The sequence below is a fragment of the Narcine bancroftii genome, chromosome 1, assembly GCF_036971445.1.
Source record: "Narcine bancroftii isolate sNarBan1 chromosome 1, sNarBan1.hap1, whole genome shotgun sequence".
Taxonomy (NCBI): domain Eukaryota; kingdom Metazoa; phylum Chordata; class Chondrichthyes; order Torpediniformes; family Narcinidae; genus Narcine; species Narcine bancroftii.
The window spans coordinates 409,135,266-409,158,729 of NC_091469.1; the positions used below are offsets into that span (position 1 = coordinate 409,135,266).

At 41.5% G+C, this 23,464-nt stretch overlaps 1 protein-coding gene across 1 annotated transcript in view; it reads left to right on the top strand.

Moving 5' to 3' along the window:
- gpnmb (glycoprotein (transmembrane) nmb) overlaps nt 1-23,464 on the top strand; it is a 47,327-nt gene that overhangs the window by 18,704 nt on the left and 5,159 nt on the right. The window contains exons 6-9 of the mRNA XM_069916058.1: nt 4,659-5,222; nt 9,890-10,006; nt 10,551-10,653; nt 19,403-19,605. Of these exons, the coding sequence (XP_069772159.1) occupies nt 4,659-5,222; nt 9,890-10,006; nt 10,551-10,653; nt 19,403-19,605 (987 nt within the window). The remainder of the gene's footprint in view (nt 1-4,658; nt 5,223-9,889; nt 10,007-10,550; nt 10,654-19,402; nt 19,606-23,464) is intronic.

Below are 23,464 nucleotides of genomic sequence, written 5' to 3' on the forward strand. Positions count from 1 at the left end.
AAAAGGCCATAGCACACACAGCACTCTCTCTAACAGCAGCAGAGCATAACTATAAATTGAAAAGGAAGTTCTAGCAATCATTTTGGCTGTGAAGAAATTCCATCAAATGCTCTATGGATGGCAATTCACCCTTCTGACAGATCATAAGCCGCTATTAGCGTATTTGGTTCAAAGAAAGGAATTCTAATTTACACGGCAAACTGACTGTAAAGATGGACAACCATGATACTTGGTTATAACTTCAAAATTAAATATCTACTGATCACAAGTATGGGGCAAGCTGATGCACTGTCGTGACTCATTAGCGAGCAGGAATCAGCCGGAAGATTCTTGTTGCAGAAATCTCTGTAGAGGCAGAGGTCAACCAGGTATTCAAAGATGCTATTATCTCACTGATGGTCACAGCAGAAAGAGTCAGACAAGCAATGAGAGAAGATGACCTCCTACAAGAGATAATGCATTATCATCATTCAGGGTGGCTAAAAACTTGTCCATGAATGGAAATCTAGCCATTCGTCAAAAGGACATGAAGCTATATTTATTGGCCTCTGATGGATGACCAGATTAAACAACTGACATGGTCATGTATCCGATGTGCCTTGTCTGTGAAATTCCCTGTTAAGATGAATTTATATTCCTGGCCTCATCCAAGTGGGCCATGGAATCATCTTCATATTAACTATACTGGACCAATTAATGGGGAGTACTACCTAATCGTAGTGGACGCATACTCCAAATGGCCTGAGATCATCAAAGTAACCAGACCAACTGCATCGGCTACAATCATGGAACTCAAGTCCATGTTGAATTGCTTTGGTTCTCCTATAACATTAATTTCAGAAAATGGGACACAACTCAGTGCAGCTGGCTTTGATTTTTTTTTTTTTGCAAGCAATACTGCATCACGCATATTCGCTCACCTCCATATCATCCTCAGTCTAATGGTCAAGCAATGTTTTGTGGATGTGTTCAAATGAGCTCTAAATAAGGCCAAGGGGGGAGGGTCCAATGGAGGAGATCCTGCAGACATTCTTGTTAAATTATGGGATCACTCCAAACCACAAACTCCAGGTAGCACTTTGCCTGCTGAAAACATCTTTGGTAGAAAATATGATCACCATATACGAGCATCATATTTCCACGAAGACCAGAATCTGGACCAAGAGATTATGAACAACAGTACAATCACCAGCATGGATCCAAAGAAAGCACGTTTCATGAAGGTCAACGTGTGTTTGTGTGGAAATATAGAGATAAGTTAGATTTATGGCAGCTGGGGAGAATCCTAAGGAAAATTGAAAATATTCCCTACCATGTACAAGTTGGACTAGACATGCCATCCAGTTGCAACCAACAGAATGCAACCTTGCTGAAACAACTCCTGGACAACTCAGCCTGGATGCCCTGTTGGACACATTTGAATTTCAGAAACCGTTGAACCACCAATCACACCCATCATACAGAAATGAGCCTATACCCTCTACACACTGGAACCTGTAAGGAAGTCTCAAAGGGTTCAGAGACCAGAGAAACCCTTCCAATTGAATCCAGACTCCACTCATATAAGTAACCAGCTCAAAGGGGAAGGTCCTAGGATGCCCTAAACAGAGCAACTCCACCGTCGCAAGGAATGGGTGTTACAGGTTTTCAATCAATCAACAAATCCAGTCATGTGTGTGAGAGGGCTCGCAAGAATTCCCTCAGGACCAAGGGCATATTGTAAATACTATAAATAGTTCTCTAATTGTAAATGAAATGGTTCATTCTTTGGATTTGGAAAAAGACTTGTGTCAGTTGTTTCTCTCTGGGTCTAATGAGGTGGAAGTTTGTACTCCACGCAATGTGTGCACAGCATAAACATTCAGCATATTTACAACAAAAACCTTCGAGAGGCTGGTCATGGGCAGAATTAACATGTACCTAAGTAAAGATCTGGACCCACTGTAATTCGCCTATCGTCAGAATCACTCCATAGCAGATGCAATATCGCTGGCTCTCCACTCAGCTCTGGATCACTGCTAAAACAGCAATTCATACATATGGCTGCTCTTCATACACTACAGTTCAGCCTTCAATACCATTATTCCCTCAGAGTTGGTCAGGAAGCTACAAATTCTAGGCCTCTGTACCCCACTCTGCAACTGGATCCTTGGCTTTCCCATTTGAAGACCACAGTATGAATTGGAAACAATGCTTCCTCCTCACTGATCATCAATACAGGCACACCCCAAGGATGTGTGCTCAGCCCACTGCTCTATTCACTATGCACCCATGACTGTATGGCCAGGTACAATTCCAATGCCATCTACAAGATTGCTGATGACATCACAGTTGTTGGCACCACAGTTGTTGGCAGAATCACAAATGGCAATGAGGAAGTGAACAGGAGGGAGATAGATCAGTTCATTGAATGGTGTAACAACAACAACCTTGTGCTCAACATCAGCAAAACCAAGAAGATGATTGTGGACTTTAGTAGGAAGTCAGGGGAACACAACTTATCGATGGCTCAGTAGTGGAGAGGGTCAAATTTCTTCAAATTTCTGCATGTCAACATCTCTGAGGATCTGTCCTGGAGCCTCCATGTCAATGCAATCACGAAGAAGGCTTGCCAGCAGCTATACTTTGTGAGGTGACTGAGGAGATTCGGTATGTCACTGAAAACTCTCAAACTTCTACAGGTATACTGTGGAGAGCATTCTGGCTGGTTGCATCACTGCCTGGTATGGAGGCACCAACTCTCAGGAAAAGAATAAACTCCAGAGGGTTGTTAACTGTGATATCACAGGTACCAGGCTTCACTCCATTGAGAACATCTACATGAGGAGGTGTCTTAAAAAAAATTAGCCTCTATCCTCAAAGACCCCCCTCCCCCTCCATCCAGGCCATTCCCTCTTCACTCTGCTATCTTCAGTGCAAAGGAACAGGAGCCTAAAGACAAGCACTTAGTGCCACAAGAATAGCTTCTTCCCTGCTGCCCAAGGTTTGGGTGATGTCTCTTACTGTTTTATTCTGGATTTACAGCCTCATAATGGCTTCTTTGACTTTCATTGCCACAACTCTGGTTCTCATGTAGAAAAATGGCAACTACAGACTCCAAAGGTGATCAAAAGCTTAAACCTGCACAAATAAAGCACTTAATCATACCTGAGTATTCACAAACACCTGGAAAGCCAAATGTCCCAAACTTTATGATGCCCTGAAATGATGATGACTCCTGTTCCTGTTTCTGATGTGTCCTCTTCAGGAACCCTGCTGCCACTGGTCTCTGCAGATACCTGTACCATTGTAGCATCTACAGCCAACCACATGATACAGGAAGTGACCTGATGCAAAGCTGCCTCCTGTGGCAGGGTGAGGCCAGGGGGTCCACAGCTCTGCTCCTTCCCATCCTACCCTCCGCTCCCCTGTTTCCAGTCACTGGCAGGATGGGTGGAGTGGCTGCGGGGAGGGAAGGCTAGGATCTGGAGTGGTCTAACTTCTGCACTGCCTGGTGCTGACTCTCGCTCTGGTGGGCCAGGGCTTGCTTGTGGCCATTGACAGGACCTTCAATGCTGCTGCCAACCAGCTCTGTTCTGGCTTGGTGCCTGGATGAGGTCCTCATTGGGGACCCCCTCAGCCTTTCCTCCCCATCTCTGTCATCTTGCTTTTCCCTTATCAGCATGCCTGGACAGTCACCCCTCCTCTGGGGTGAGCCATGCCTCAATGGGGATCTTCTGGCCAAGCGCCAGCTTCCTGACTACAGCTGCTCACTCCAGAAGACTCTCAGCTTTGCCTAACCCTCCTACTGCACACACCATATTTGCTGTGGTGCGGCCATGCCCGAGTGAGGAGAACCTAACACTCGCATCCGCTACTCGCTCCACTCCTCTACAGGGGCCATTTATCTATTGCCCATTCCCTCTTCCTTCTACTTATCAAGCAGCCTGGACTGTGACTGTTCTGGGACTCTCTGGATTGGCTTCAGGATTCAGAGTGTCCGGCGGCGGCTTCGGAAGAGCCACATGTGACCCACGAGTTGTGGTTTGGGCACCCCTGCACTAGAAAATAGACTAACCCTTAGGAACCAGTGTGGTCGATCTTTGCTGCTCTCTATTTTATAGCAAGGGTGTCTTTAAGAAGATTAACATTGTCTCATGGTGCCCTATAAAATTATTGTAAGCCAGCTATCATTTTGTGCTTAAATCCTCTAGCAGTAAAAGCTGACACACCATTTGCTTCCCTGGTCACGCTGCACCTGCACATTAGTTTTCAGTGATGTGCACAAGGATGGCCCCCTGTCGACATTTTAAAGGCTCTCGGCAGTTTTTTTTTCTACTGAAGTAGAGGTGGTCCTTGACATTGACATTGTGACATAAGCTGCTGATTCTATATTATCACATAAAGTCAACATAACCTCAGAAAGGAAGGGATATAATGAAAGAAAAGAGTTATAAATCAGCGCGAAAGCTTTGGTAGTTTTCATGGAGCTTTACAGAGCATTGTAATCTATTAATGCCCTTGACCAGGCGGAAAAAAAAACCCAAGGAATTCGGTAGCGTTGATAGCTAAAAGTATTAGCCTAGCCAAATGGAATCATCCTCAATATAACTAGTTGTCACAAACACTTTGAATGTTAATTCTACAAAATGTCATTGATATGTGATTCCTTTTTTCAGATCGCATTCCAATTTATGTGCAGATTACACAAAAGTACAATCACAGTACCACTGATAAAGTTTACATAAAAAATGTAAATACCATCTTTGATGTTAAAGTCAATGATCCCAGTAACTATTTGAAAAGTGCTGCCATATCCTATAACTGGGAGTTTGGTGATGGGCATGAATCTTTATCAAAAAGCCCAACCGTTATTCACAACTATACTGAGGCAGGACATTTCAATCCCAAACTGACTGTTAAAGCAATCATCCCTGTTTCCTGTGATTCTATACCAACTACACTCAGCCCTATAACTGAACCAACTATCAAAACTGAACAGACAACCACAGCTGAACCATCAACTACAACTAAGCCAGCTACTACAACTAAACCAACCACCACAACAGAATTTACCACGAGCATGCTGTCCACTACCAGTGAACCAACCACTACATTAAAACTGACTACCACAACCAAACCACCGACTACACTTGAACTGACCACTACAAATGAATTGAGCACCACTGTTGGATGGAACTCTACTACTTTGAGGCCTGCTCCCACTCCAGATCCCACAAACGGTATGTTGTGATGTATTTTCTTTCAATAATTAAAATAGTCACAGAAGTTCATTGTTTAGAGGAATATATATTTTGGAATTCAGAATTAACATATTTATTATGGACCAATTAAAAGGGATTGCATTGATCCTGGCCCATTGTAATTTTGCAAGAAGACTCTGAGAAAACTAATGTAAATGGAATTTTTTTGATTAATTTTTAACATTTCATCACATTTATTATTATTGAAATGTAAAAATAAACAGGAAATTAATGATAAGGTCATTTTGGGTAAGAGAATGCATAACTGGATTAAGCAAACGGATATAATTTTGTCCTCATTTTAAAGTCCAGCATTCTGCCCTTTTCTTAAGCATTTTTGTGACTGATTCTTCTCTTTATTTCTGTAATACAAGTTATCTGTAAAAAATTAAAAACTTATGGAGATATTTTAACTCCACACTAGAACTATAATATGAATTTTACTTGAGCCTTCCCATTAGAAATGTACACTGAAATTTATAAATACATGTTAGTATGAAGTTCAGATGCAAGATTTTATTATAATACTAATCACCCTACCCCCTTGTTACACATAGGGGTTGAAATTATTGTGTTGAAATGAATGGGGATAGATAAGGGATGAGAGGAGAAGAAAGGTTGCTTGGAATGGGAAGGAATGGAAAGAAGGATGTAATAGGAATGTGCAGAGATGGAGGATGAGGAAAAGCATATGTAGATAAGAGGAAGGGAGAAAGATGTGGTGTGGAGGGAGAATGAGGGTCAGAGATGAAGAGGAAAGAAAATGAAAGAGCAGTTGTTAACACAAATGGGATAAAGTTAAAGATGAAAGTGGGAAGGCAGTTGGATGAGGAGAGAGGAAACAGAAGCTGGCAACTGAAGAAGGAAGAAGCATGGGGGAGGAAAGAATGGATTTGGAAAAGAAGAAGGAAGAAGCATGGGGGAGGAAAGAAGGAAGAAATCAAATAAGGCCGGTCTCAATAAAGGGTCCTGACCTGAAACATTGACTGTCCCTTCCTCTCCATGGACGCTGCCTCATTTGCTGAGTCCTTCCAGCTCCTCTATGTTCAAGATTCCAACACCTGCAGTTCTATAGAAATGTGCAGCAGATTCATTAACATCTGCGGATAGAATTTGCAAGCTCTTCATACACTACAGTTCAGCCTTCAATACCATTATTCCCTCAGAGTTGGTCAAGAAGCTACAAATTCTAGGCCTCTGTACCCCACTCTGCAACTGGATCCTTGGCTTTCCCATTTGAAGACCACAGTATGAATTGGAAACAATGCTTCCTCCTCACTGATCATCAACACAGACACACCCCAAGGATGTGTGCTCAGCCCACTGCTCTACTCATTATGCACCCATGACTGTATGGCCAGACACAATTCCAATGCCATCTACAAGTTTGCCAGATTCTTCAGGTGTTTTTAATGGAAGGCCTCTGCTTTGAGGCCAGCTCCATTGGCAGAGAAAAATCTCAACATACCTTTTTATACAGCAGTCCTAAAAAGCTACTCCAGCATCATTTTAACATGGAGCGGCGCCTCGGTGCGTCCTCCGGAGCCGATGTAGGCAGGGTGACTGTGGCGCTGCCCATCAAAATGACGGCATAAATATGCAGCAAAGAATGGCTGTCTTTGTTACCCATAATCCCCCATGAGATTGGAACTGCTCTGCGAAATGTGTGTGGATTATGGGTAATGAATTCAGCCATTGATCATTCTTCTGTCTGACCAAATCTCTGCTAAAACATCTAGCCTACCTAATGCGATCGGCCCCTGCCCAACAGCATCTTCCTCTGCTTGCTCCTGGGCATCTTCACCTTCAAGATGGATTTCACCACCTTTGGCTGCTCCTCGGTGTCCATCGCTGTACCTTCACCCTCTCTGTGGCTTCATCACCTGGGCAGAGCACTAGACCTGCCCACTGATGTACGCTGCAGCACCACACCCCATATCTCCCTGAGCTGTGAAATCAACCTGGTGGTGTTACAATGAACACAAAACATTGCAAGGTCTGAGGGCAAGAATAGCTGGAAAGGCTGGGCAGGCTGATCAACAGCTATGAGGAAAGGATGTAGACGAAGCTTCAGGGGGATGATCTCTCATCCAAGAGGAATAATGCTGAAAAGTGACAGCGTCCGTGCAGATCTCAACTTGACTAGGTCCTGGTTCACAGTTTGACTGCGTAATAACAATGTCTTCAGCCCACCCCTAGCCAGTCACTTGCAGCAGTTGTACATTTATAAAGCAAGATGGAGCACTCTGCTCTATCACTGAGTCTACACCCTGGAAGGATTGGAGTCGACGTCTTGGATTCACTCCTGGAGCATTTGTGAAGGTAGGGTCAGTGACATGAGGGCAGAGCATCACCACTTTTGCAGTCACATCTTTTTTTACTCTAGAAGTGGAATAAAATAACAAAACATTTTCTGATCAATTCAATGCAAATCATGTTGTCATAATTTAAAATAAAAACAAGTCTCCATACATGCACACATGTTTACATGATTATTCAATTGTACAGAACTGGGTGACCCAGCTGTGAAACTCCAAATCCACAGAAAGTAACATTTACTTCATCAATACAAAACTAAGTTGATCTTCATTCTCTCTTCCTTATCTCTGGCTCCAAAGATTTAGTATTTATTCCTAAATTATTTGGCTAGGAAAGGCCAAAGCTTAACTGAGGGGTTTTCTGTCATCTGAGAGCACCTTGCTTCAGAGCCAAGAGTGAACTGAGAAGTGCTGGTATTAGATTGTACGCACCCATGAAGAAGAGACAAAGGAGGAGTATTGGAGAAAAAAATTAAAGGCACTCCAAGTCTACACTTGGTCTATAGAACAATTCTGGTAAAAGTGAATAACAGGCAGAAGTTTGAAAAGATGAAGCAATGAAAGACCATTGCTAAAGTAATCAAATTTACATTTAGAGAGGTGCAAGGATTTTTTTATAAAAACATGGGCATGAAAATAAAAAATTCAGAAGTTGAACAAGCTTGAACAGGATGCACAAATATCCCCTTGAAAACGAAGTAAAAATTATGGGCAGAAACTGACAAAAGGATTGCAAATACTGAAATGTCTATAATTATGCAGCAGATCCAAAAACAGGCCAAAGATGCAGGTGAAATGTCTACATCCAAAATGTCTCTTCATCATCCAACATAAAGTGACATTTATGACAAATATCATGGATCCCTAATACGTTCTGCTTAAATAAAGCATGGATAGCTAATAACTGAACTTATCAATACTAGTATACAGACCAGTGGGCTTCTGAGTTCTCAGGTGAATGGTGTGATACAAAGCTAGAGTCGCTGAACATCATGGAAATAGGCCCTTTGTAACAGTAAGACTGTGCTAGCCAACCAGTACCCATTTGCACTAATCTACACTGGTTTCTTTTCTTTATATTCAGCAAATTCCCATCAACTTCCCCCTCCAGGTTCTGCTACTCACCTACACACTCATGACAATTTATAGACGTCAATTAATCTACTAACTTATACCTCTTTGGGGGAAAGCCAGAGCACTTGGAGGAAACTTGTGTGATCACAGAGAGAACTCTTACAGGCAATTCCCAATTTGGTTTTGAATCCAGGTCTCTGAAGCGCCACTGTCTGTTCCATAGTGCTGTTTATATTTTTTTTATAAAATAATGTTTCAAACTTAAGGCATGTCCAAGCAACATGCAATGTGATTTTTGGACAAAACAATAGCAAATAGAAGACAGTGGGGTGCATTTTCAAAATGTGTGCAGTCACCAAACTGTAGTTCTTTGTACTTGCACATTTATGCTTCTTTAGTTCAGTTATGAAAGGTCAAATTTGAATAGGCTTTTGTGACATATTCCAACAATATGTTGGTGCAACATATTATTTCCCTTCTCAATCATATTAGTTAAACTGTAGGCTGAATAGCAATAGTTAATGTGAAACATATTTTTGCAGTCCCAATATATTTCCTCTATTCTTCAAAGTGGGCACAGCTTGAAGAGCAACAGAGAATGATGGAAAGAGAAGCAAAATTAATATTTTAGGTCAAAGACCTGATGCATTTCATTAATTGAGATGTAAATACATTAACCTGAAATATTTAGCTTTGATAAAGGATTTTGATGGAATATCAGCAATTCTTTTCATCCCTTTACTGATGCTGCCTGACTAGCTGAGTTTCTCCAACATAGTGCCTTTTTCTCCAGATTCCAGCTTCTACAATTTCTTGTGTATCCAGACATCGCAACTTTTTACAGATACTGCCTGACCTGCTGAGCGTTTTCAGAATTTATTTTTGTGTAATAATTTCAGTAAGAGTGTATTCTGCTAGAGACAATTTTTGATGAAACCAAGCGGTCATTTCAGTCTTTCCAACGTATCGGTAGTTAAAATGTCATGTGAATATATCACAGAACACCTCCTGCCTAACAGAGGGTCATGCTTTATTCAGGCTGGTAATATTAACTGTAGAATATAAGACATTGATAACAGCAGAGCAGAAAAAATGCAAAAAGTCCATCACTTGTACTTTAAACTTAACAATTTCCCAATTTCATACAAGCAGAAGGAATTAAAATCTCACTCATTATACAGTCAAAATGAACAATTATTTTAAAAATATACTTGCCTTCAAATGCTACATTTACAATCATTATATCGTTGCCAGGTTCCTCAACAACCAATAGTACAGACAGTCCACTGCAGCTGGTGAAAAGAGAGGCTTCTTCTTTCAGTTGTAACCTCTACAGATATGGTTACTTTGAAACAAACATCTCAGTTGTGGGTAGGTAACATGACCAAATATTATGTTAAGTTCAAAGGACAATGCAAGAAATTGGTTGAGTTTGGTGATACATAGTGCTCTAGGTAAATCATGCTGGCCCCAAGCTTGGATAATGGACAAGAAAAAGGTTCAGGTGGAAGACACCTCTGCCAAATTATTAAGATGGATAACCAGGGAATTCACCTTGCTAGGATATGCCATTGTAATCGGGGAAAAAATGTGTGTGACCAAGGCCAGAGGAGAAATCGTGTCACTATTTTAATGGATATGAGGAAATAAAAGTAGGCTGAGTTCCTGATAATATCTCTGTTGTATGAGCAGGGAGATTAATAAAACCTTTTATTATTATGGGTGTCAATTACCTTGCACTATGTTAACCTGCGTAGATCACTAAAAAACTAACAGCATAATTACACTTTATTTTAATGATGTATAGGTAGGCTGAATTAACAACCTAATGCATATGATGTATTCACTCAAAGTTATTAATATCTAGAAATGTCATAATTACCATAAATGTGAAAATGCAATTGTTATTTGACAGATGGAATTGTTGCAATCGGCATTGCTAGGATGACCAATATTCAAATCTCCACAGATTTTCAACAGAACTCCATGGTGGATTTTGCTGTGACTTGTAAGGGCAGGTATGATGTTTGCTTTATAATAATACAAGAAAATCATATGGCCCAAACAAGTTTATCTAACATTCAGAACATGGCTAATTAACCAAAGCAATATACTGTTTCCAAATTACCTTCATTTCTCTTGATTACTTTTATGTGCAATTTATGCCTGATCAGACTAAGTGAACACATGCCACATGCCAGTCTCCCAGTGAGTAACTTTTTTGAAACAGAAATTCCCTGGTGCACTCTCTCCCCACCCCAGCTCCTCTCTCCCCAGCACCTCCACCCTATCCCACAATGACAACCTTGTAGAGTTGGGTCACAGTTTGCCCTGTATGAATGTGGCTGCAACAGTTTTGCAGAAGCAAAACACCAACTAGGATAAAGAAGTCAATTTAGTACCTGTCAACTCAATATGCAACTATCTGCAGAGAGATAGCAGACAGCTGCAGGAAACATAAGGTTGTGAGAGTTGGAGATTTTAACTTCTGACACATATTGACTTGGACTCCCATATTGTAAAAGGGCTGGATGGCTTGGAGTTTGTGAAATGTGTTCATTAAAGTTTTCTAAATCAACTAGAGAGTGCAATACTGGATCTCCATTAATGAATGAGGCAAGACAGGTGACAGAAATATGTGTAGGGGGAACATTTGGGGACCAGCGATCATAATGCCATTAGTTTTAAGTTAATTATGGAGAAGGATCGGTCTGGTCCTTGGGTTGAGATTCTAAATTGGAGAAGGGCCAATTTTTAGGAAACGAGAAAGGATCTAGAATGCATGGATTGGGACAAGTTGTTTTTGGGAAAGGATGTGCAGGTAAGTGGAAGACCTTCAAAGGTGAAATTTTGAGAGTACAGAATTTGCTTGTTCCTGTCAGGATTAAAGGCAAAGTTAGCAGGCCTTGGTTTTTGATGCATATTAGAGATCTAGTTCAGAAGGAGAGCTGTGTAACAGGTATAGGCAACACAGAGCAAATGAGGAGCTTCAGGAGTATAAAAATCCAAAAAATCCCCAAGAAAAAAACCAGGAAGGCTAAAAGAAGACCTGAAGTTGCTTTGGCAGACAATGTGAAGGAAAATGTTAAGGGTTTCTACAGGTATATTAAGATCAAAAGGATAGTAAGGGACAAAATTCAGAGTGGTCGGCTATGTGTGGAGTCAAAACAGATGGGTGAGATCTTAAATGGGTTTTTCATCAGTATTCATTCAGGAAACTGGCACAGAGTCATGGAAAGTAAGGAAAACAAGCAGTTTTCATGGAATTTATACAGGTTAAAGAGGAGGAGGTGTTTGCTGATTAAAGCAAATAAAGGTGGATGAATCTCCAGGGCTTAAAAAGATATCTCGTCGCAGCTTGAGGGAGGCTAGTGTATAAATTGCAGGGGCTCTGACAGAAATATTTAAAATGTCCTTAGCCACAGCCATGGTGCCGGAGGATTGGAGGGTAGCTCACATTGTTCTGTTGTTTTAAAAAAAGCTTCAAAGTAATCCTGGAAATTATAGGTCAGTGAGACAAACATCTTTATTAGGTAAATTATTAGAAGATGTTCTAAGTGATTGGATATACAGTTATTGGGATAGCCAGGGACTTAACTTACTTGGCTTTGTGAGTGGTAGGTCAAGTTTAACCAATCTTGTAGAGTTTTTCGAGGAGGTTACCAGGAAAGTTGATGAAGGAAAGGCTGTGGATGTTGTCTATATGTATGCCCTTTAGTAAGGCCTCAGACAAGGTCCAACATGGGAGGTTAATCAGGAAGGTTCAGACACTCGGTATTCCTGGTGAAGTAATAAACTGGATTTAACAATGGCTGGACTGGAGAAGCCAGAGATTAGAGGTGAATGATTGCCTCTCAGACTGGAGGCATGTGACTAGTGGTGTGCCTCAGGGATTAGTGCTGGGACCATTGTTGTTTGTCATCTAGATTAATGATCTGGAAGATAATGTGGTAAATTGGATTAGCAAGATTGCAGATGACAAAAGATTGGAGGTGTTTGAAGTGCCATTTGATGAAGCAGACAAAGACGATGTGGTCAAACACTAATCATGGCTTTTATTAGCAGAAACTCATGGTACAATAATGAAAGACAATAGGTGCATACACAGTTATACCCAAGGGGAGTGTCCTTAACAGTAGAGATAATGCACAGCCAATGTTAGTACAGCAAGGCTCACCAGAGGGGAGACAGGCAGCTTGACAGATATTCACCACAGTTTCCCCCTGGCAGAAGAAGGGTTAAAATCAAAAGGACAGCTGCTAGGAAAGACTGAAGCAAGTGATACATAGATACCATGTTTGGCATTGAGATACTTCTAACAGCCAAAATATGCCAGTATCCAGCAAGCAATCGAAATATAATGAGATGTTTTATGAATATGTCAGCCTATGTTTATGAATTCTGGTGCTTCTTCTCAAAACAGATGGCTCCTTTGCAACCTTGGAAACTGGTACAGTTCCTGGGTCTGTAGTATGGGAAGGACTGACTTCTGGTCCCGCTCCAGAATCGCCAGCCTGAGGCAGTGGAGCCTCAGCATGGCCATCTGAAAGCTTACTAGTGGTCACAGGCTGGGGGGGGGGGGGGGGGGTGAGCACAATCTCTCAGGCTCACTCTGAGTAGGGGTGTGAGGAAGGGGTGAACAAGGTGAGGCCAGATCTCTTAGGAGTACAGTGTCAGTACTCCCGTCTGGAAATTTAACATGAGGTTAGTTGGGGTAGGTATGAAGTTGCTGAACTGGTTGGACTGGGGGGAGGGGGGTCCGTTTTACGCACCCGAGCATGGCTCTTCAGCAGCATGGTTCCAGGCTCAGATAAACAGGCTGGCCAGTCCATCACAGTCCCTGATTTCCTAGGAAAGGCAAACATACATTCATGAGAAGTTTGATATGTTACAGTACACAATAATGACCAAATAGAATGTAGCGCCTCAGGCAGCACCTCCTGCCACCGGGTAACCATGTATTTTTAAAGCAAAATTAACAGTCTTCCAGTCTGTAGCATTAGCCCTTTCGACCTGCCCATTGCCCTGTGGGTTGTAGCTTGTGGTACGGCTGGTGGAAATCCCCTTCCGTAGCAGGGCTCGCTGCAGTTCAGCACTCATGAATGCTGAGCCCCCATCGGTATGAATGTAACCGGGAAAACCAAAAATGTTGAAAATTCTGTCAAGTGACTTAATGACAGACCCTGACGAGACATCAGGGCAGGGTATCGCAAAAGGAAACCTGGAATATTCGTCAATTACGGTAAGGAAATATGCATTTTTGTTGTTGGAAGGTAACGGTCCTTTAAAATCTAAGCTAATCCTCTCAAAAGGTTGGGTTGCCTTGATGAGAGTGACCTCCGGAGGTTTGAAGTATTGCAGTTTCCATTCTGCGCAAACGGGACAGCTTTTAGTCAGTTTCCTGACTTCTTCCAGAGAGTAAGGAAGGTTGTTAGCCCTTATGTCGTGGAAGAACCTCGTGACTCCTGGGTGGCACAGTCTGCTATGGATCTCTTTTAGCCCCTCCAACTGAGCACCAGCAGCAGATCGTGACAATGCTTCAGAGGGATCATTTAACCTGCCCGGTCTGTACTTGATCTCATAATTATAAGTTGAGAGTTCTATTCGCCAGCGTGCCATCTTATCGTTCTTGATTTTACTTTTGTGTTTCGTACTGAACATGTAGGCTACAGATTTCTGATCAGTGACAAGAGTAAATTTTCTGCCGGCTAGAAAGTGTTCTCCAGTAGTGAATAGCTTCAATAATAGCCTCGGCTTCTTTTTCAATAGCAGGATATTTGAGTTCAGGTCCGCGTAACGTGCGGGAGAACAATGCCACAGGTCTGCCCTTTTGATTAAGGGTTCCTGCCAAGGCACAATCTGAAGCATCAGTTTCCACTTGGAATGGGACATCCTCATCAATGGATGAGAGTGCAGCTTTGGCAATATCAGCTTTAATTCTCTCGAAAGCCTTCAGGCCATTGGAGAGAGAGGAAAAGATTTATTGTCAAACAGAGGGCATGCCTTCGTGGTGTAGTCCCGAACCCATTTGCAGAAGTAGGAAAAGAATCCCATACACCTTTGAAGGGCTTTTGCTGAGTCTGGGGGTGGTAACTTCTTAAGGGGGGGCCATTCTTTCCGGGTCGGGGCGGATTTCGCCCTTGCGGACAATGTAGCCCAGAATGGGTAGCTCTGTCATATTGAACACACATTTGCCCTCGTTAAATGCAAGGTTGAGTTCTTTAGCTGTTGCTAAAAACTTCTTTATGTTGTTGTCGTGCTCAGCCTGTGTTTTCCCATAGATAGTGACATTATCCCAATAGGGAAACGTACTTTGTAACTCATACATCCTAACAATCTTATCCATTTCCCTCTGAAACACGGACACACCATTAGTGACCCCAAAAGGTATCCTTTTAAACTGGTATAACCCCCCCATCAGCCTCAAAAGCTGTATAGGGCCGTTCCCTTTTCTTAATGGGGATTTGGTGGTAAGCTGCTTTGAGGTCGACAGTGGAGTACACTTTGTATTGCGTTATCTTATTAATCATTTCATTGATGCGTGGCAGGGGGTAGGCATCCAGGTTCGTGTAACAGTTGATTGTCTGGCTGTAGTCAATAGCCAGTTGTCTCTTAGTGTGATTCTTCACAACTCACTTAGGCCCGCCACGGACTCTTACTAGGTTCCATTACTCCCTCTTTAAGCAGTCTCTGGGTCTCTGCTATGATAAACTCACGATCCTCTTTTCTGTAAGAATGGCTCTTCGTGGCAATCGGCTGACACTCAGGGGATAAATCACTGAAAAGGGAAGGAGCTTTGATTTTTAATGCGGACAGACCGCAGTAATTAGCGCGGGGGATGGTAAGTGTGGGTAGTGGCCCATCAAAATTTAACACTACACTGTTCATCTGAGATTGAATATCTAACCCCAGTAACACAGAGGCGCAGAGCTCTGGCATAATAAAGAGCCACACATCAGCAAGGCAATGTCCCTGCAAATTTAAAGTAACTTTACACTTGTCCCATACAGTTCACTACAAGCCAGCGATATCTTTCGGTTTGCTGGAGATCTCCACAAATTTAAGGCTCTGGCAACTCTCTCGTGGTTGTAGCTGTCGGTACTCCCTGAGTCTATTAGACAATCAAGAGTCTCACCATTCACCTCCCCCTTCATTGTCGACCGTTCCAGTCCATAACATTCCCCCAAGCTTTACAGTCAATTGATCTATCACAGGGGATCTCACCTCGCCATCACTTGAAGTCAATTCAGGCTGCTCATCTGAAGATTCCCCCTTTTCACAGTTGTCTTCCATTCCTGCAGCTCCAGGATGCATTTTCTTGGTGCTTCTCTTCTTCTTCTTATCAGTGGGAGTACTTTTCGCCTTACACGCTTTAGCGAAGTGCCAAATTTCCCACAATAGCTGCAGGTAGCAAATCGAGCTGGACACTTCTGTCTGGGGTGTCAGCTCTTATCACAGAAGTAGCATTTTTCAGGAGTTTGCCCTTTTCTTTCCTTCGGGTTCCAGCGCTCCTGGATTTTTTCTTTTTGGTTTCTAGCATTTCACTGGACCGCATGGCACTTCTCAGTGTTTTGGCTAGAGTGAATGTCCAGTTGTAGGTTAAGGACTCCATCTCCAACATCCTCTGTCGGATGTAACTGGAGTCAATCCCATTGACAAAAGCATCCAGCTTCAAGGCATTGTGGTGTTGTTGCACATTAACTGCCCTGACATCACATTCATTTGCCAGCGAGTCAAGGGCTAGTGTTTGGCAGCATCACTTTCCCCGGGTTTATGGCGTCTAGTCAGCAACTGGTGTCGAGCAAGCACTACATTCCGTGGCCCTGCATAGTAAGCAGTCAGGCGTTCCCGGGCTATAGCCAGAGTGGTAGCTCCTTGCGTTACAGTGAAAGGGACCTCACTCAGCAGAGAGTTCAGGTGGCCCCACTGTATCGCCTCATCGACCACGTTGTTTCGAGCCATGTAGTAATCGAAACAAGCTATCCAGTGGGTGAAAATTTCTCTGGCCCTCGGTGCCGACTGGTCGATTATCAGCCGCTCTGGCTTGAGGGCTGCATCCATTTCTGCTAATAAAATTAAAGTGCCAGTTGATGAAGTAGACAAAGACGATGTGGTCAAACAATAATCATGGATTTTATTGGCAGAACCTTATGGTACAATAATGAAATACAATAGGTGCATACACAGTTATACCCAAGGGGAGTGTCGTTAACAGTAGAGATAATGCACAGCCAACGTTAGTACAGCAAGGCTCGCCAGAGGGGAGACATGCAGCTTGGGAGACATTCACCACAATGTTCTTGACAGCGAGGAAGGTTTTCAAAACTTGCAGAGGGATCTGGAGCAGCTGGAAAAATGGCAGATGGAATTTAATGCAGAAAAGTGTGAGGTGTTGCATTTTGGAAGGACAAACCAAGAAAGGATAAACACAGTGTATGGCAGGCACTGAGGAGTCCGGTAGAACAGAGGGATCTGCGAATACAGATACATAATTCCCTGAAAATGGCATCGCAGGTAGTTAGGGTGGTAAAGAGAGCTCTTGGCACAATGGCCTATATAAATCAACGTATTGTGTATAGGACCTGGGATGTTATGGTAATGTTGCGTAAGACATTGGTGAGACCAAATTTGCAGTATTGTCTGCAGGTTTGTTCACCTAACTACGAGAAAGATATCAATAAGATAGAAAAAATTCAGAGAAGATTTACTAGGATGTTGCCTGGACTTGAGGAACTGAGTTGCAGAGAAAGGATAAACAGGCTAGGATTTTAATCCCTGAAGTGTCTAAGAATGAGGGGAGATTTGATAGAAGTATTTAAAATTATGAGAGGGGTAGACAGAGTAAATATAGATAGGCTTTTTCCACTGGGGGTAAGTGAGAATGTGGTTTATGAGTGAAAAGGGAAAGTTTAGGGGGAACATGAGGAGGAACTTCTTCACACAGAGAGTGGTGGGAGTGTGCAATGAGCTGGCAGCTGAAATGGTGAATTCAAGCTCAATTTTAACACTTAAGAGGACAGATACATGGGAGAGATATGGAAGGCTATGGACTTGGTGTAAATCAGTGGGACTAGGCAGAAAAATGGTTTGGCACAGACTAGAAGGGCCAAAGGGGCCTATTTCTGTACTGTAATATTCTATGGTTTTAACTACTCGAACACCTATGCACAACAGTTACAACATGTTCTGATAGTTTGCATGGCAGTAGTTCCTCATGCTTATTTCCCCAGTCTGGTGACTTCTACCACAGAGAGGGGCAGAAGTAGCAATAACAATGAAAACATAACATTTCTAATAATCAGACTCCATACCTGAACTTTAGAATCATAAGAGGTTCAATATCATATAACCATATAACCACAAAACAATAACAGCATGGAAACAGGCTAATTTGGCCCTTCTAGTCCGAACAAGTACCTCCTCTAATCCCACTTACCAGCAGTCTACCCATATCCCTCCATCCCCCTCCCATCCATATACTTATCCAACTCTTCCTTAAATGACAAAATTGACCCTGCCTCCACCACCTTTCCCAGAAGCCCATTCCATACAATAACCACTCTCTGAGTAAAGAAGTTCCCCCTAGAATTTCTTAAATCTATTTCAATATTATTTTACTATTTCAAGGACCTCATTTGTTCTGGAAGAAGATCCTTACTGCCATCAAGTCTTGATGAAGGGCTCAGGGCTAAAATGTTGTTTATATATCTTTGCCTCCTGTGGATGCTGCGTGACCTGCTGAGTTTCTCCAGCACTTTTATGTATTCTCTACAAGGCAATGAAGTCAGTAATGGAAAAGATGCTGGAACAATCGGATCTACCAGGATTTGATAAGGCAGGGAGTGATTAGAGTTAGTCAGCATGGTTTTGTGCATGTGAGATAGTGTTTCATGAATCCAATAGAGCATTTTAAAGAGGTTGCTAAGAGGTTTGATGTGTGCAGGTAGTGAAAGCTTTATGTATGGACGTTACCATGATGAAAAGGGTGGTGGAGCCAGAGCTGCTGTAATGGCAGTGGAGCTACTGGAGCATACCTGAGGAAACCAGGGAATGGAGTCACAATGTTCCTGCAGGGTCCAACCACCCAATTTGACTGCTGTCAGCTCCATACAGGCATGAAATGGACTGTAAATGGAGCTGACAGTGGTTGCAGAGTATCATTCTGTCTTTGGTGAAATTAATTGAGAAGAACTGAGATCGATCCACACCACCAAGACCATGCTTTGGCTCACTGCTACAATCAGGATAGAGAGACAGATGCCACAAGACTCATACCTCCACATTCAGGAATAGCTGCTACCCCTCAACCATCAGACTCCTGAACAACAAACCTATTTGGGGACTCACTTAAAGACTCTTACTTTGATCATTATTTATTATGGAATACTTATTTTCTGTATTGGCAGTCAGTTTGTTTACATTTCTTTCTTTTGTATACAATTCTTTCTTCTTGAGTCCAGTTTTCTGTTACCAGTAATTAGAAATCCTGCCTTGCCTGCAGTAAAAAGAATCTCAGGTTTCTATGAGATGTCAGGTTTATACTCTGACAATAAATTTGAACATTGAACTTCGAATATTGAAATATGGCTGAAAATGTGAATGGTGAATAATACGCAGAAAATTAAACAAAGATTTAAGCAATTAACCAATGAAGGGAATGGCTCAACAGCCATCATTTTTCCAGATTAATTTTTTGTTTAAATTCTGCACTCCTGCTTCTGAATTTCAGTTAAAGCATATTGTATGTAAATACTTTGTGCCTTACAGTGTACCCACTGATGTGTGCACCATGATTGCGGATCGTTCCTGTATGGTGCCGCAGAGCATAATTTGTGATTCTGTGGAGGCCGCTGATACTTGCAATCTGACCCTTCGCAGAAGCTTCAATGCATCTGGTGTCTATTGTGTGAATATCACGTTGAAGGATAATACCAGTTTCGCAGTTGCAAGTACCCTTGTATCAATTGGAGGTAAGCAGAACCATCCTGTTTCAATGGATTGTACCACTATACTTGAAATTCAAAACAATATGGAGAATCCCATAAGCACACTGTAGGTTAGGCAGTAAGCGGGGTGGGGGGCGAGGATGGAGGGGAAAAAGCAGAGTTGATGTTTTGGACCCTTCATCAGAACTAAAATAATGAGAACTCTTACCTACATTGAATCACCACAGAATTAAGCTATTCATCCCATTGAGTCTGCTCTGCCAATCACATCATGTCTGATGTTTTTTCTTTAATACTGATTTAACCTGAAAGTTAACCTCTGGAGAATCCTGCACTCGGTTTCTGCTTTCTGAATTCTCTTCCCATTTAGAAAATGGTCTACTTATTCTTTCTGCCAAAGTGCGTGACCACACACTTTCCTACACAGTATTCAATCTGCCACTTGTTTGCCCCTTCTCCCAAGACCCTCGGCAGACTTCCTATTTCTTCAACACAACCTCCTCCCCAAACTATGTTCATATCATCCAAAAAAATAGCCACAAAGCCATCAATTCCATCAGTTAAATCATTTACATGCACAGTAAAAAATAACATGACACTGACCCCCACACAACACAACTAGTTACCGCCAGCCAGTCAGGAAAGGACCCTTTAGTCCCACTTTGCCTTCTACCAGTCAGCCAATCTTCTACCCATTCTAGTACCGTTCTCACAATACCATGGGCTCCTATCCTGTTTAGCAATCTCATGTGCAGCACCTCGTCAAAGGCCTTCTGAAAATCCATTCACTTTCTTTTGTCTGACCTGCTTGTTACTTCTACAAAGAACTCCCAACAGATTGATCAGGCAGGATCTCCTCTGAAGGAAACCATGCTGACATTAGCTTATTTTATCTTGGGCTTTAAAGTATTCTGAAATCTTTTCCTTAATAATGGCTGTAGAATCTTGCCAACCACTGAAATTAGGATAACTGGCCTATAATTTCCTGTCTTTTGCCTCTCTCCCTTCTTAAAGAGTGGGCGACATTTGCAATTTTCCAGGCATCTGGAACCATTCCTTGCTCTAGCGATTCTTGAAAGATCACTGTGCTCACAATCTCTTCTGCAGCCTCTTTCAGAACCCTGGTCCAAATTACTTATCCACCTTGAGCCCCCTTTGGCTTACTAAACATCTTCTCCTGAGTAATAGAGACCACACTCACTTCTACCCCCGATTCTTTTGAATTTATAACACCTTACTGTTGTCTTCTACAGTGAACATTGATGCCAAATACATTTTCATTCTGCCATTTTTTCCCCCATTACTACTTCTCCAGCATCATTTTCTAGTGATCTGATGCCCACTTATATCTCCTTTTTACTTTTTTATATATCTGAACAAATTTTTGTGGTTCCCTTTCATGTTATTGGCTCACTTACTTTTTGTTTAATCTTTTCACCCCTTACTGCTTTTTTTAAGTGCAGATATTGATTTTTAAAATCTCCCCAATCCTTCATCTTCCTGTTGATTTTTGCAATGCCCCCTCTTTTCCTTTAGCAGTACCTTGTCAGCCCCAGTGTCCTCACCCTACTTCCTGCGTCTTCCCAATTATTCCCAGAAATTACTGCTATTGCTGTTTGTTACGACCTAGACCAGCAGCGATAGAAATTCACCAAGACAATGGTATTTGCAAAACAATAATTTCTTATTAATAACCATTAATACCATAACATTTCTAAACTTTACCCTACTATGTACAAATGTGTGTGTGTGTGTGTGTGTGTGTGTGTGTGTGTGTGGTAGATCCCAAACCATTACATTTTAGGAACAACTCTGAAGAGATGATTCAAATTTCAAGTTCAGTCTTTGAGATCTTTTGTGTTGAAACTTCGAATCTTTAAATGAGTGGTTCTCAACCTTTTTCTTTCCACTCACATACCACTTTAAATATTCCCTGTGCCATATATGCTCTGTGATTAGTAAGGGATCGCTTAAGGTGGCATGTGGGTAGAAAGAAAAAGGTTGAAAACCACTGTTTTAATCGTACCTGATTGACTCATTATGTGCATGGTTTCATAACTCCAAAGGAAATGGGCCAATGTCAATTTTTATCAATGAAATTTTTCATTAACAATTGGGTCTCGAGCAGAGATTCTCAACTTTCCCTTCCCACTCACATACCACCTTAAGCAATTCCTTACTAATCACAGAGTATAAATGGGACAGGGATTACTTAAAGTGGTATATGAGTGGAAAGAAAAAGTTTGAGAACCACTGCTTTAAACTGTTGTTCTAAAGTTCACAAAACTCACAAATTCTTGTAAAGTTGCTTTCAGATAAATATTTCTTCATACGAATGACTTTTTTCACAACTCCCCTCTCTTGCATTGGAGATTATGGAACTTGTGATTTTTCCCAATGATTTCACAGACTCAGACAAGGGTTTTATGAGGTAATCATTAAAAATGTTTTTGATCCACATGCAAGAATGATCAGTCAAAAGTGAACATTTAAAATGGTCTCAACAGCACTGTTCTCTCTCTTGACAAAGAATAGCAACAAAGTAGCCATCCTTTCTGAAGTCACTCCAATTCTGTCTCTCTACCTTGACAAAGATAACACAAGAACTGTCCTTCTTATAGAATGTTACTGCATTTTTCACTTCAGATTAATCTGGTTCACTATTAAAGATGCTTTCTTGAAGTGTCATAATCACATGACATGACATCATTGCTGGTTCATTTTAAAGTTTCATTTCTTCAGAAAGATGAGCCAACAAGCAAATGGTCTCTGGCCTGTCTACACAATTCATGAAGCAAATGGTTTTTTTGTTTACACAAGTGCCTTTCTAAGCAAATATTTATTGACTTCGGTATTTCTATGGAATTATCATCAGTCTTTACAGCTTTCAACTGAACAATGTTAAGTTTGTTTAAGGATGGACATAGGAGACACAGCATCTCTTAAAATGGTTTTCTCTGTGTGTAGGTGTCTTTGTGTGTGTTTCCAACCCACAAAGTAACTCTAAAAATATATATATACTATTTTATCCTAAAGATTAATATTAAGACAAGTCTGTCACACTGCTTTACCATTTTCTCTGCTGGGATCCCCTTCCAAATAACTTTGGCCAGCTTCTCTCTCATGCCTCCATAGTTACCTTTATTCATTTGTAATACTGATACATCTGATTTTAGCTTCTCTTTCTCAAACTGCAGAGTGAATTCTATCATATTGTAATCACTACCTACTGATGATTCTTTTACCTTAAGTTTCATAACCAAATCCAATTCATTGCACAATACCAAATCCAGATTGGCCTTTACCCCAGTGGGCTCGACCACAAGCTGGTCTAAAAAGCCATCTTTTTTTTGAATGCTTTATTTAAAATTTTAAACCACATTACATTCAAATATATTCAATATTTTAATTCATCTACAAAAAACAATGTGGTATAAACCAAATCCACCCTCCCCCACTCCCTCCCATCCACCCCAATACCCTTCCTTCCAATCTCTCCCCCTGCCTGCTACCCCCAACCCCAAAGACAGAAGAAAGAAAGGAGATACACCCATCAATAACATAATTAAATACCACAGAAACACCATCACAACGTGCCGAAGAAAGTTCAAAACTTTAAATCCATATAATCCAAATAGGAGCACCATATTTTCCGAAAAAAGTGATAATTATCACGTAAATTATACATGATCTTTTCCAATGGAATGCATGATCTCAATTCCATATGCCATCATTGTAAACTTAAATCAATCTCATTTTTCCATGTAATCGCTATACATTTTCTCGCTACAGCCAAGGCTAATCTCAAAAACGCAATTTGATACCTTCTTAATCTCAATTTCAAACCCAACATTTTAACATTACCTAATAAAAATAATGTTGG